The sequence below is a fragment of the Stigmatopora argus genome, chromosome 23 (genome assembly GCF_051989625.1).
Source record: "Stigmatopora argus isolate UIUO_Sarg chromosome 23, RoL_Sarg_1.0, whole genome shotgun sequence".
In the NCBI taxonomy this organism is placed as follows: Eukaryota; Metazoa; Chordata; class Actinopteri; order Syngnathiformes; family Syngnathidae; genus Stigmatopora; species Stigmatopora argus.
In genome coordinates, this window is record NC_135409.1 from 5,217,622 (window position 1) to 5,232,500 (window position 14,879).

General features: G+C 44.6%; 1 protein-coding gene across 2 annotated transcripts in view; it reads left to right on the plus strand.

Annotated features, from left to right (window-relative positions):
* The window catches only part of LOC144069130 (protein PHTF2), a 24,865-nt gene continuing 9,986 nt past the window's right edge, over window positions 1-14,879 (plus strand). Inside the window, exons 1-18 of one of the 2 annotated variants that reach the window (XM_077594259.1) lie at window positions 8-219; window positions 957-1,044; window positions 2,833-2,914; window positions 5,961-6,017; window positions 8,550-8,619; window positions 9,588-9,746; window positions 9,822-9,987; window positions 11,308-11,469; window positions 11,602-11,818; window positions 11,885-12,028; window positions 12,862-13,018; window positions 13,118-13,182; window positions 13,251-13,379; window positions 13,463-13,548; window positions 13,618-13,810; window positions 13,883-14,014; window positions 14,091-14,177; window positions 14,251-14,406. In XM_077594259.1, the coding sequence (XP_077450385.1) occupies window positions 2,870-2,914; window positions 5,961-6,017; window positions 8,550-8,619; window positions 9,588-9,746; window positions 9,822-9,987; window positions 11,308-11,469; window positions 11,602-11,818; window positions 11,885-12,028; window positions 12,862-13,018; window positions 13,118-13,182; window positions 13,251-13,379; window positions 13,463-13,548; window positions 13,618-13,810; window positions 13,883-14,014; window positions 14,091-14,177; window positions 14,251-14,406 (2,025 nt within the window). In that variant the 5' untranslated portion in view covers window positions 8-219; window positions 957-1,044; window positions 2,833-2,869. Of the gene's footprint in view, window positions 220-956; window positions 1,045-2,832; window positions 2,915-5,960; window positions 6,018-8,549; window positions 8,620-9,587; window positions 9,747-9,821; window positions 9,988-11,307; window positions 11,470-11,601; window positions 12,029-12,861; window positions 13,019-13,117; window positions 13,183-13,250; window positions 13,380-13,462; window positions 13,549-13,617; window positions 13,811-13,882; window positions 14,015-14,090; window positions 14,178-14,250; window positions 14,407-14,879 lie in introns of both variants that reach the window. The other variant, XM_077594258.1, reaches the window with a different exon arrangement.

Sequence of the window (14,879 nt, forward strand, 5' to 3'; positions counted from 1 at the left end):
ACGGGCTAAGGCGAGTGAGGTTAACCCGTTTATTTTTTTTATTTTGTGATTGGTCGTCTCTCAGCCTCAGCTGCTGAGGAGCTCAACGCTTGGAAGCTGTAACTAGTAATCAGACCGCACACATTTACTCACGCGGAGCAGGCAGGCTACCTCCCTCCCACAGCCTTTATTTGGTTATTTTGGGGGAAAAGCGTGTGAGCGACTACAGCCGTCCGATGGGTAAGACGCCGCCGACCCCCGTCAGCTGTGCGTCTGGGACGACAAGGTTCTTTGTGGCCACCGGTAGCCTAGCTAGCTAGTTAGCAACCATGCTAATCGCGTATTTCCTCTGCGTCTTCCCTTTTATTAGTGTCATCCCTACTAAAATCGCGTTTAAACGGTTAACGCGATGCTAATGATGAAGGAAATGCTTTTTGATCAAATAACCCGGTTGTTTACATGTTTTCCTACTTTTAAATGACCCTCTTCAGGTTTGTGTGAAGCATTATTCTAGTTTGCGACGACACTTTTTTTTCTCCCCCCCATCGAATGTTATTTTGACGGACAGCCTATATTTTTTTGAGGAGGTCAAAAGGTGGAAAAATTGCAGCTGATACCATGAAAAAAAAAGTATCTTGCCTGTGTTTATTGTGATGCTGCGGTTCTGCGGACCGCGTGTCGGTCGCCATGGTTGCAGAAAGTATCACCGTCGGTAGTCGGTCACCTCGGATGCTCGATTTTTTTTTACCCCGCAGAGCTGGTTACATCACTTGCTGCATTACAGTTGCATCACCCACTACTTGTGTGACACCGTCGCAGATGCGAGGGAAAAACATACCCTCACTTTGGCTACAAACACGTCACACAATGCCGTAGAGTTTAGGCGATCCGTGGCGAGATGTTCTCTACCACTGTCGTTTATGTTATTCATTACTATTGGACTGTGAAGTGACTCAGATTTCATTTTCCCCACCCAGGAAAAGAATACCTGCTGAGACTCAAGAATTTGGGCAAGAGTGGGCCAACATTTCGGAGGTCGTCAACAATTCCAGCTCCTTCCCTCAGGTGGGCACTCATTCCATTTGTTTTTGCACAGTTCTGTTCTGATACATCAATCTGGAGGGTTTATAGAAAGTCTCGAGCTGCGGCGTGTTTGCGTTCAGACAAAATTTGGCAGGCTCACGCTTTTTCCGATGCGGAATGGAGATGATACCCGTGCTCGTCATGAAATATAGAGCACCCACACAGAGGGCGGCTCGGGTTGCACGTCACGGGTTAGCAGAGGCACCATGGAGGTCTCGGCTTCGTGTTTTTATCCTGGATAAAGTGTGGTGAAATGTAGGGCTGGGCGAGGCGACCAAATAAAAATCACGCTGTATTTTTGTTCATAGTTCTGATCTGGAATTCTTCCATGAATTGATTTTTAGCTAGATTTTGCATCATTAACTTATCTTGAGTCTATTACGTGATTATTCCAGTCACTTAAGCGTATTAAGAAGTCCACTTGTGTTCTCGTCACTCCCTAAATACACACGCTAAACCACAGTGTATGTTGGGAGCATTTTCATTTTTTTTTCTTTTGCGAGGGGTTTCAGCTCTTTTTTTGTGTTATTTTAAAGGTTTTTTTCTTTTTCTGCAAGGGTTGTCGGCCCTTTTGTTATTTTTATTTTATTTTTAAAAAAAAATCTGCGAGGGGTGTCGGCCATTTTTTTGTTATTTTTAAGTTTTTTTTTCTGCGACGGGTGTCTGCCCTTTTTTTTGTTATTTTTAAGTTGTTGTTTTTTCTGCGAGGGGTTCGGCCCTTTTTTGTTATTTGTATTTTTTTTATGCGAGGGGTGTCGGCCCTTTTTTTATTATTATTATTGTTTTTTTCTGTGAGGGGTGTCGGCCCTTTTTTTGTTATTTTTAAGTTTTTTTTCTTTTTCTGCGAGGGGTGTTGGCCCTTTTTTGTTATTTTTAAGTTTTTTTTTCTTTTTCTGCGAGGGGTGTCGGCCCTTTTTTGGTTATTTTTCCAATCTGTAGTTCAACTGCAGTTTCAGGCAGCTTTAAAAAAATGTAACATTGACCTGCACAAACATTTTCCCCAAGTCATTTTTTTGCAAAAATGATTCAAATTGCTAGTCAATATAAAAAAAAAAGAAACTAATGGGTCCGTTTTTGTTTCTTATCCATATTTTAATCTCAATATGAAAGTACAATGTTTTACTTATGCTTTGAATGACTAATCACTTGCTCTTAAGAGTTAAAAACAGACTTAAAAACACTAGCCCCAAAAGGATTGCATTTTAATATAAAAAAAACCCTTCCTCTCGAGGCTACAAATGCATTTTTTCTGCACTCTCCTGGGCAAAGCGACCTTGAAACACGTGCAGAAATCCGCGCTTAGAATTGACCTTATCGTCTTATCACATAACCAACCACTTTGTTGCGCACTGGGTGTGAGAGAAGGAAGGAACAACACACACTTGACTCTTTTTGACCACATCTTCTCACACAGCCTTTAAAGCTGTGACATCACCGGACAAGCACTCACTAAAACCTTCAATCCCCATTTTAAATGTGCGCTAAGTAAAACGAGGAAGTGTAAAAATGTACCTGTCAAATCCAAATGGGTGTGAACACCCATTTGTCAATGGGTGGAGTCGGCATTAACGTGTCATGCCTTGCCGTGTGTCATTAATTACCCTTACAACCACAAGTATTGCGGTATTTGAGCTAGAATGCAACACGTGTGTACGCCTGACCTGTTCTCCACCCCTTCATTACAGGTGGGGACACACCTTTGTCATCTCAGTCTGTGTCACTCATGGCATTTTTGTTTTGTTTTTGTTTTATATTTTCCCCCCGGACCAGTCTTAAGATGCCCTAAACGCTGAGCGGTGACATGTAAATGGCTTCCAAAGTGAAAGATGCCGTGGTGTGGTACCAGAAAAAGGTAAGTCACTCCTTCTTTAGGGGAACATTTTCTGCCTGTAGCAACTGTTGAAAACGATTTGAAGACTTGAAGAAAGTATTAAAAAACGGTCTTCTCGTCATAGGACATTAGTGGAAATTTCCCCCCAAAATAAGTGACATGGCAAAAATAGCCATTTTTGCCATGTCACTTATTTTTGGGGGAAATTTCCACTAATGTCCTATGACGAGAAGACCGTTTTTTAATACTTCCTCGTCAACATTTTTCTATTGTCTAAGGTTGTTTATGGCAGGAACCGATTTTGGCCAGGATTTGTTTATTTTTTAAATGGGGGTTTAAAAATGAATCTGTTGTCGTCACGCCATGCTTTCCCCTATACAGTGGTACCTCGACATACGAGCACCCCGACTTACGAGCAATTCGAGATGCGAGTAAAATTTCGAGGAAATAATTATCTCGAGATACGAGACAAATTTTGATATACGAGCAGACAGCGGACGCCAGATGCTGCTCATAAGAACATCTGTCTCTCTCCCCGCAACTCCCTCGTGTAATGTCTCTGGTCGCAACTCCCTCTTTGTAATGTCTCTGCGAGCACTGGGCGGAGCGTTGCATTTTTTTCAGTGTTTTTTTTCCCCGTTAGTCAGTGCGAATGGCGTATAAACTACTTCTCGTTGGCAAGTGGTCGTGCGTTATCCTATTGTGAGGTTCATTTGTGTGTGCATCAATTTGGGAATATTTTGAAGGGGATACAAACTCAAAGAACCCTCGATATTGACTGAAAGTCAGTGTGGAGGCGGGGCCAACCCGGGAGAAGAAAGGTATCAAAATGTCAAACAAAATTAGAATTAAGTTTAGTGTAAGGTTTAATTAAACTTATTCCCTCTGCCGTACGATTGACAGTTGGCACAGGGAGGTGCGTGGTTCGAGCCCAGTCATGGGCATCTCGGCACTCAATAACACCCCAACTTTCCTTTTTTTTTAAAGCCTTAACCTGCCCAATTGTTTTTAATTCATGCAAATTTGGCTTAAAACCAACCAGTCTTTACTTTGCCTCAAATAAGCAATAAGTGATGACTTGGATTGGATTCCACTTTGGAGTATTTTTCAGCAATGTTGACTGCCCTATGATCGCCAAAGCAACGTGTTCCCAATACAAAATGTGCAAGTTAGCCGGTGTTAAATGTCGTCTTGTTCCGTGGTTTCTGATATCGGATCCTCTGCCTGACTTGGGTCGCACAATCCCTTAAGCGATCGCCTCCCACGTCTTTTTGGCGACCTAGCCTTGCGCCACATCCTATTTATTACCCCCTTTCTGCTTGGCAACACGAGTCAAAGCGACTCACGCGCTTAGAAGAAATAAAACGGTTTCCGTTGACAGACATTTTAGGAAAGCTACATTCATTTTACGATCGGAGAGTCGGCCCGAATCAAATTGTTTGCGAGCAGAGCTCCTGAATCATGAGTGACAGATGCAATGTGATCTGAGGGTTTCTTGTTCTAAAATAGTTTTCATACATGCAAACACAAACTTTCCCTATTATCGGATTGACCTCAATTATTAGCATCAAATTGACTAAAAGTCATTCAAACAATTGCATTTGTAAATGTGTAAACAGTTAGCATACGATGCTCAAAGTCAAAGTAGGCCACAAGCTCTCACACACACACACACACGTGCGTTCCCGTGATCCTATATGAAAACAAATCAGCGGTTAATCTTCGGGTTGCCACGAGCCGTCTGACCCAAATTCCTTCAAGTTTATTTACTTTCCAGGCTTAGGGCAAAATGACCACAAAACTGTGTGGTGATCTCTTTCCTTGAAGTCAAAATGAGCTTTGTCCAAATATATATATACAGTGGTACCTCGACATACGATCTTTTTGTAACTCGAGCGGTTTCCCACTGAAATGGACTAAAAACAAATTAATTCGTTCCAACCCTCTGAAAAAACACCCAAAACAGGAAATTGGATTGGAAAAAAATGTTTAATTTCTTCTAATTCGCCATCTATTAACAAAGTAACACATAACTAGTGGTTTAATATGACTAAAATGTGTTTGATAGAAGTAAAATTAGACGCATTTTTTCGGAGGGTAGAGACAGCGACATACACGGAGGCGGGGTGGGGTGTTCGGGGGGACTTTATTCACGGCAACAACGCACTCGTAACCGAACAAACACATTTAAATTAACTTGGATTAATATATACAGACACACTCAAACATACGTTTAATGTAACTTTACACAAAACTGAATTCTAATTTTGTTTTATTATTATTTTTACCTTTGTTCTGGGCGGGTTAGCTGTTTGCCACGCCTCCACCCTCACGTTCGCTATCGATGGACTGTTTGCTGTTGTATTGCCTTCAAAATATTCCCAAAATGATGCACACAAATGTCCTCACAATAGGATAACGCACGACCACTTGCCAACGAGAAATAGTCTTTAAAGAACGATCGCGGGAGCTTCTTTCCTTAGAAAGAATAACAGGAAATACAATAGTTGAGCTTACCCACGTATTGATTGTGGGTAATGAAGTTTTATTCTGAGAAAGGTTGCCATTGCCTATGGGTGTTGTGTGCACGAGTACTATACTTCATTACCCAGAAAGCCCTCTTTTTGCCCGTGCATGCGCGTTGTGCGTTTCCTGGTCTTAGGAGAAACTCGTCTGAATTAATCGTTCAGTGCTCGTAGATATCTGTTATACACGAAAGAGATGCGGCAAAAAAAGATAGTGCGCTACAATGATAAACAGCCTCATGTCATGGCCACCTGGCTTGGTTGCATCTCGAAATTTTGATCGTATCGCGGGCGAATTATTCGATCGAAATTTTCATCGTACCTTGAGCATGTCGTAGGTAGAGCTGATCGTAGCACTGTACATCTATTTTTTATATGAACACTTTTATCACAAGAAAGCTATGATGTGAAAGGCCAAAACGTGGTCATGCATTCGAACTTGTGGACACACAAATAGTTTCCTTGACTTTAATACTGTGGCAACATACTGTATAGCAACATGGACTGTCTTCAAATACAGAAATATCATTGGTGTTTTCCAGATTGGCGCTTATGACCAGCAGATATGGGAGAAGTCTGTGGAGCAACGGGAAATAAAGGTGCTGTTTCCCCCCCAGTTTGCCACCCTTGATTCAAAAAATTGTCTTCTTTCCTTCTGTCAAGATCTCTCAAGTTCTCTGCTCACTCCCATCTCCACACTCTTCCAGTGTTTTCTTTCTTTTTACATTTCTTTTTTTAATTTAACCATTTCTCTTGTGCCCCCTTCCCCTTCCTCTTCATCTTCACCCATCCTCCCTCTCAATCATACCCCGTCTTCAGTTTATATCGTTGGTGAGTATTCAGCGGCGGCCAGCGCAGTGCACGTCCGCTCGCTCACGACGTAGACTCGTGTGTGTGTGTGTGTGTGTGTGTGTGTGTGTGTGTGTGTGTAGTCTGTTAACCCCACGCGCTTGTAGACGCAACTGGCGATCAGGTTTGGGGTCAAGCAGAGGCGTAAATGTGAGAACACAAATCGTTTACCATGTCAGCGCATCCCAATAGTTCTTAAAGCTGATCGAAGGTCTTGTGGTCGATTGTTAAAGTATCAGCCTTGTTACCTGCGTAATGTGTATCTCATGCTATTGTTGCACCCAGAGACTTGATGAACACTATATACCGTGACCAGACGATTCGCCGAAAGATGTTTGGCCGACGGACAGTTCGCCGAACGGACGTTTTGCCGAAACGGGATTTGCGCGCTCACCCCGCCCCCGGATCGTGTGTGTGTACATGTTTTTCAACCTCGGCCCGCGGGTCATATACGGCCCGTCACAGATAGCATTAATTTAGGAATAACAAGGGCATGTACTGCCCCCCGCTGGACACTGTGCTGCCAATTTTTTATATTCTTTATTTTATCCTTGCATTTATAGTAGTAGCCATTTGGAGCTCACGCAGAACAGTACATGACAGAAGAAATAGAGAAAATAAAGTAGTTGTAACAGTAAGTACTACTGTAATGAAATTGTAAATCCAGAAATCCTACTCCAGAAAATTTACACCAGCATAGAAAACGTTGAGATTAATCTTTGAATTAAGGTTCTCAGCAAATCATTTTGAATATATATTTCCTAAAATCATGGGAAATTATTTAAAATTAAACTAGAAGTAAAAGTGTGTTCCATGGCATTTTCAGGTACTGTTCTCTAAGCCCTCTAGTCTGTCCAAGGCACTTAGAATTTCACATATAAGTCTTCTAGTGTTGTTTTTTCTCAGTGTCAGACATCAATCCCCAGCTTTGATAAATTACATTGCGTGTCCAAATGGCTACTACTTTAAACGCAAGGATAAAATAAAAAATATAAAAAATTGTTAGCACATTAAAGTGTAGTACGTACTTGTATTTAGAAATATGTCCAGCGGGGGACAGTACATGCCCTTGTTATTCCTAAATGAATGTTATCTCTAATGGGCTGTATATGGCCCGCGGACCGAGGTTGAAAAACATGTGCACACACGATCCGGGGGAGGGGCGAGCGCGCAAATCCCGTTTCGGCGAAACGTCCATTCGGCGAACTGTCCGTCGGCGAATCGTCCGAGTACCATTGCAGTAATATGAACCATTGGGGAAAAAATCGAGATATTTCGACGTTCGAAGCAATTTGACCGCCATCAAGATAGACTTATTTCTTCTTTAAAAATTGAATCATTTGATATTTTGCATTCACGAAAGCAGGCAAATTAACTTCCTTATGATATTGACCCTAATCATGTGCTCTTGATTCATACAGTATCTCCGAAATACCACGTGTGATGATTTTTCTTAAGATTTCCCCTTCAAAGTAACACATATGTACTCCCTATTGAAACCACGACGTGAAAATTGGGAATCAGGGGGCAGCTTATACGTGAGAAATTGTCAAATTCAACCATTTTAAGGCCATTTTTAGGGTGCGGTGGCTTATATGCGAGTAAATACGGTCATTTTCTCCGCAGTAAGAGCTACTTTGCTATTATTTGCAACCCTGTTACTCTCCCTCTCTGTATTGTAATGATCAAATAAGTGATGTACTAAACATTAACCTCGGCTCTGTTAGCCAAGCTATTTAAGCCATTGATCCCTTATTCATTAGTAAATACAGCCAAAAAGTTCAGCGTCAATACTGTGCAAAAAAATGACTAAGGTTGTTACAGAAGTGCCGTTTTTGACTTTGTGTACGAGCATAGCTGAGTGAGTGGCCATTATAAAGATAAGAGCCCATGAATAGCCCAGAGATAAGAGCGCAAGGTGGGCCGTTAGTATTGAACCGACGTGCCAAGATAAATCTCCTGTTTGTCTAGCTTACCAGGGAAGTCGTTTAGAATTGAGCACAATAAAGTTGTCTGCGTTGATAATGCCTCTCTTGGTAAATAAACACAGTCCGTGTAAAAGACTAAAGTGTGCATGTGACATCCCGCATCACATTCCCACCGTGAGCTTGGTGTGGCTTGCTAGATGCCTGTCACTAAACGTTGGTCTGCTATTTTCCTCTGTAAAATAGGACCACATTTTTGCTGGGGTAGGTTCAGTATGTCGCTGATAGCGCAGGAGTGCATCTAGTTTTTTTGGAAATCACGCTGCGTCTTGGTTGACCCTTCCTTTCTCACCGCAGGGCCTGAGGAACAAGCCCAAAAAGACGGGTCACGTCAAGCCAGACCTTATTGACGTGGACCTGGTCAGAGGTAAGAAGAGGCTGAATTTTTGGACGCTGTGGCAAAAGCGGCGTTGCTCACCGTGACCGGACGATTCGCCGAACGGACGTTTCGCCGAAACACTCGCCCCGCCCCCGGATCGTGTGTGTACATGTTTTTCAACCTCGGCCCTCGGGCCATATACGGCCCGTTACTGATAACATTCATTTAGGAATAACAAGGGCATGTACTGCCCCCCCCCCCGAAATATTTCTGAATAGAAGTATGTCCTACAATGTGCTGCCAATTTTTTATATTTTTTATTTTATCCTTGCGTTTAAAGTAGTAGCCATTTGGAGATCACGCAGAAGAAATAGAGAAAATAAAGTAGTAGTAACAGTAAGTACTACTGTAATGAAATTGTAAATCCAGAAATCCTACTCCAGAAAATGTACACCCGCATAGAAAACGTTGAGATTAATCTTAAAATTAAGGTTCTCAGCAAATCATTTTGAATATATATTTCCTAAAATAATGGGAAATTATTTAAAATTAAACTAGAAGTAAGTGTGTTTCATGGCATTTTCAGGTATTGTTCTCTAAGCCCTCTAGTCTGTCCAAGGCACTTAGAATTTCACATAAGTCTTCTAGTGTTGTTTTTTCTCAGTGTCAGACATCAATCCCCAGCTTTGATAAATTACATTGCGTGATCTCCAAATGGCTACTACTTTAAACGCAAGGATAAAATAAAAAAAATAAAAAAATGGCAGCACATTGTATGTACTTGTATTTAGAAATATGTCCAGCGGGGGGCAGTACATGCCCTTGTTATTCCTAAATGAATGTTATCTGTAATGGGCCATATATGACCCATGGGCCGAGGTTGAAAAACATGTACACACACGATCCGGTGCGAGCGTTTCGGCGAAACGTCTTTCGGCGAAACGTCCGTTCGGCGAAACGTCTTTCGGCGAATCGTCCGAGTACCGTTGCTCACGTGTCTGTTTTTTTATCTTTAGGCTCGGCATTTGCAAAAGCCAAACCGGAGAGTCCCTGGACCTCGCTGACTCGGAAGGGCATCGTACGCGTGGTCTTCTTCCCCTTCTTCTACCGATGGTGGATCCAGGTGACCTCCAGGGCCATCTTTCTCTTGTTGCTGGCTCTCTACTTGCTGCAAGGTCTGCGGCCCGCAAAAATTTCCAAGCCAAAGATTGTCATTTTGACATTAACGTGTTTGCGCGCCTCCTCTGCAGTGGCGGCGGCCCTCCTCTACGCCGCTATCCCGCAGCCTCACGGCATCCCCGCCACCGAGGTGTTTGGCGCCATCTGGCTCATGCTGCTGTTGGGCACCGTGCACTGTCAGATCGTCTCCACCAGGACGCCCAAGCAGGTCTCGGGCATGGGCGGAAAGCGCCGCAGGTAAGAAACGAAGAGAAAGAGAAAGAGAAAGTGGCCTCATTTCTCTCTCTCTCTCTTTCTCTTTTTTTTTGCCATGGAGAGATTCTCTTAATATTGGCCATTCCAATTTCTGACAGCTAAATGAAGACTGGTCATTTTTGTTGTTGACAGACATGTCGAGCTTTAGCATCTGCATAGTTAGCTTAATCCTAGGCGTTTTCGGCAGCTACCATTTTTGTCTGTCACCATCAATGACACCGAATGACTTGATCGGATGACCCAGTCTCTCAAAGATACAGTGGTACCTCGACATACGAGCAATTCGAGATACGAGTAAAATTTTGGGCAAATATTTACCTTGAGATACGAGACACATTTTGATATACGAGCAGACAGCGGAAGCGAGAGGCTGCTTATAAGAACATCATGGACACTGTCTCTCTCCCCGCAACTCCCTCGTGTAATGTCTCTGGTCGCAACTCCCTCTATGTAATGTCTCTGGTCGCAACTCCCTCTTTGTAATGTCTCTGCGAGCACTGGGCGGCCCGTTGCATTTTTTCAGTGTATTTTTTCCCGTTAGTCAGTGCGAATGGTGTATATACTACTTCTCGTTGGGAAGTGGTCGTGCGTTATCCTATTGTGAGGACATTTTGTGTGCATAATTTTCAGAATATTTTGAAGGGAATACAAACTCAAACAACCCTCGATATTGACAGCTCGATATAGTCAGTGTGGAGGCGGGGCAAATAGAGTCAACCCGGGAGAAGAAAGGTATCAAAATGTCAAACAAAATTAGAATTAAGTTTAGTGTTAGGTTCAATTAAACTTATTTTTGAGTGAGTCTGCATCGTAATCCAAGTTCATTTAAATTTGTTTGTTATGTTACAATAGCGTTGCCGTGCAAAAAAATGTTTTTCCAATCCAATATCCTGTTTTGGGTGTTTTTTTCAGAGGGTTGGAACGAATTAATTGGTTTTTAGTTCATTTCAATGGGAAACGTTTGTTTGGGTTACGAGAAAATCGACATACCAGCTCAGTCCCGGAACGAATTCAGCTCGTATCTCGAGGTACAACTGTAAATGGAAAAGGCTTGTAGTATGATGCTGCTTGGTGTGTTTTTGGAGTGTTTGCATTTTGAACTTTCTCCACTCTCACTCGAAACGGCCCTTTTTAATTCGAAGGGTGCTACGTTATCCTTCTCCACCACCATCAGTTTATATAACTGGTTGTTTCAATCCCACCAAAAAAAAAGGATCATCGAAGAGACATTTGGCTATGTGCGCGAGATTCTCCCAAGTGTGCCTATGCTCTATTCTTCTTCTTCTTCTTCCCCGACTGAAGGAAGTTGAGGAAGGCCTCTCAGATGGAGGTGCATAGGGAAGGGGACGGCTCTAGTACTTCCGATAACACGCAGGAGGGGTCGCAGTACTCCCGCTCGGCCTGCGCCACAAACAGCCTGGGCACTCTCTTCCAAGATTTCTGGCATGATCTGTGTAAAACTGGGTGTGTATTTTCTCTTCTTTTTGGAGTGGCCCAAGTGAGGCATTTTCTTCTGCTCCTCCGAGCGCACTCTCGCATCCATCCACAAAAACATCATGGAAATCCGGGGGGGTTGGTTGTCATCCATCGTCGCAGGTCCAAGAAGGCCAAGCTGTCCATCGACAAGTCCACGGAAACGGACAACGGCTACGTGTCGCTGGACGGCCGCGTGACCAACCGCAGCAGCGAGGAGGGCCTGCAGCGGCACCACGAGCCCCGCTGCGAACTTTTTAACCGACTAGATGAGGCGTGCTGGATGGCGCCGGCCCCGCCCCCGCGGCCCAACGTGGCCGCCGTGCACATTGTGGCCAAGGTTTGTCAAACTGGCCGCGGCGCCGCACCGAGCGCAGTCGACCGAATCCCGCTTTTCTCCCGACAGGGGCCCGCGTCGGACGAGGCGTCCAGTGAGGAAGAACAAGAGGCGTCTTACAGCGCCCTCCGCAGGGGGATGGAAAGACTTGCCGCAAACTGCACGCTGCGAAATCGCAAGAACACCAACTACAAGAAACACTACATTGTGGAGGTGAACTCTTACTGGACAGAAATTCCTCAAAACGTAGCTCTTCCATTGAGTCGTATTGTCTGGAATCTAAGTCGTACATTTGTGTAGACGTGGCTACTAAAGTTAAGCTAATGACCATGTGTGGTTTGAGTATTGGCCAGAACCGTGTAAGACAGGGGTGGGCAAACTTTTTGACTTGCGGGCCAGAATGTATACTAAAATTTGACAGAGGGAGCATTTGGACACGCAATGTAATTTATCAAACCTGGGGATTGAAATATAAGAACAATTACACAATTGAAGGTGAAATTTTATTTTCAAATTTACTTTCAACATTAAGAACATATTATTATTCAACCAAAGAAAGCAGTCTTTAAATTGAGAGTGATGAGCGGCATGTTAATTAAGCTACTGTACTGCTGCTGTGCGTACATGTGCAAGTTGCTATTTTTAACACAGTAGAGAAACTCACATTTCAGTGGAAACTGTTGTTGTTCTCCCTTTTTTGCCAGTGCATCAAAATCTGGAGTTAGTGCGCCACCTATCGGGGTAACGAGGGTATTGCATGGGAAAGGGAAATGAATACTATAATTTGGACAATGTCGGCGGGCCGGATTAAAAAGCCTAACGGGCTGTATATGGCCCGCGGGCCGTACTTTGCCCATGCGTGGTGTAAGAGGTTGCATGCTCTGAGAATGGAACTTCTGTTAGCACAAGCGCTAGCTCTCTTTTGGGGACAGCAACGCGATTTTGAGACAGACAGTCATTTTGTGGCTGAATTAATAGGAGCAACTTTTCTATCCGGGCGCACTTGTTTGCAGTCTAGAAAACCCAATCCTTTTTCTTGGTTCCAGGATGTTCCAAAGTCCGGCACCAGCTGCAGCTCCAGGTGCTCCAGCCTGAGGACTCATGACTCCGAGAGCACTCGACACGAGTCGGAGACGGAGGACCTGCTGTGGGAGGATTTCTTGCACTGCGCCGAGTGCAGGTCGTCGTGTTCCTCGGAGACGGGTCGGCTAAAGGCTTTTGATTGGATTGATTTTTGATTGATTTGATTGAATCCCCAAGCGAACCTGATGCCCAATGCGGTCTTCCTTTTTGCATTTGCAGATGGAGAAGGCGTGTCGGCGTGCGCCCCCACCAAGAGGGAGTACAGAGACGACCCTTTCCATCAGGTGAGCCGATGCGCTCCGTACCCCGGAAGCGGCGCCCACGTTGACATTCCTGCATTTCTGCGTCCTAGGGCCACGCCCCCTGGCTGCACAGTTCCAACCCGGGCTTAGAGAGGGTGAGCGCCATCGTGTGGGAAGGAAATGAGTGCAAGAAAGCCGACATGTCCGTCTTGGAGATCAGTGGCATGATCATGAACAGAGTGGGTGCACGATCCCCCCCCGGCCTCCGCCGCCGCCGCAACAATGTTCACCTGACGCCATCTTTTCTGGATGTTATTTACAGGTGAATCTTTACACTCCGGGAATCGGTTACCAGGTGTTTGGTAACCTGGTGTCGGTCACGTTGGGACTCACGCCCTTCGCGTACAGGTAAGGCTTGCGTCCAAAAGTGCTTTTGCGTTTGCCCAAGTTGAGTGCGCCGACCGCGTGTGTCGTCAGACTGGTTCAGCACCGCGACTTGGAGCAGCTGACCGCGCTCTCGGCCCACGAGTTGCTCTCGGTGGCGCTGGGGGGCGGGACCGCTTGGGACGGCCTGGTGCTCACCATGGTTACGCTGAGTTTCATGGTGCGGGTGTGTCTCATCTTGCTCTTCTTCTTCTTGCTGAGCGTGGCTGAGAGAACTTACAAGCAGGTGAGCGCCAGCGCCAATGCGCGAACGTATCCCACCCCGTCGGCGCCATATTCTAACAAAAAGACGTTCCAGAGGCTGCTGTTCGCCAAACTGTTTGGTCACCTGACGTCGGCCCGGAGAGCCAGGAAGTCCGAAGTCCCTCATTTCCGACTGAAGAAGGTCCAGAACATCAAAATGTGGCTTTCGCTGCGCTCGTACCTCAAGGTAAGGCCAGGGCCGTGCGTCTTTTCGCCATGTCGGCACGCCGCCGCCTTCACCGTGGTCCGTCTTTGCGTCCCAGCGTCGAGGGCCCCAACGCTCGGTGGACGTCATTGTGTCTTCTGCCTTCTTGCTGATGCTTTCCGTGATCTTCATCTGCTGTGCGCAGGTAAGGTGAAAAACGATGACGCAATTTGACTTTTTCATTGATTTTTTGAAAACTGCCCCAATGCGTTGCCAAGTTGCTGCAAGTGCACAAGACCTTCCTGGAGTGTCATTACAACTGGGAGTTGGTGGTCTGGTGCTCCAGCCTCTCGCTCTTCCTGCTTCGCTTTGTCACGCTGGGCTCGGAGACCAGCAAGAAGTACAGCAACACTTCCATTTTGCTCACCGAACAGGTACGCTCAGATTTCCACAACAAGGGAGGTCAGAACGATGGCCATTCATTGTGTGTGTGTGTGTGTGTTACACCCTGCATTTAATCTTAAAACACAGGGAGAAATAATCAAAACAGTGATACGTTGTTGTTTCTTCAATCCAACTTTTTATTGTAATGACTACAAAAACCCATAACATACAAGTACACCCATATATATATATATATATATATATATGTATATATATATATATATATATATATATACATATATACATATATACATATTCAATTCAATTTATTTGGCAAGAAAAAGCACCAGGCTAAGGGCCATGTAACAAGATACAAGAAATGTGCAACAAAACGCGGTGTAGTCACTGGTTCACGGCCAAAAAGTCATCCAGAGCCCTCTTGAACTGGGCAACCGTCGGCTTCTCGACCACACCCTGCGGAAGCCGGTATGTATGTGTGTAATATACTGTATTACACACATAT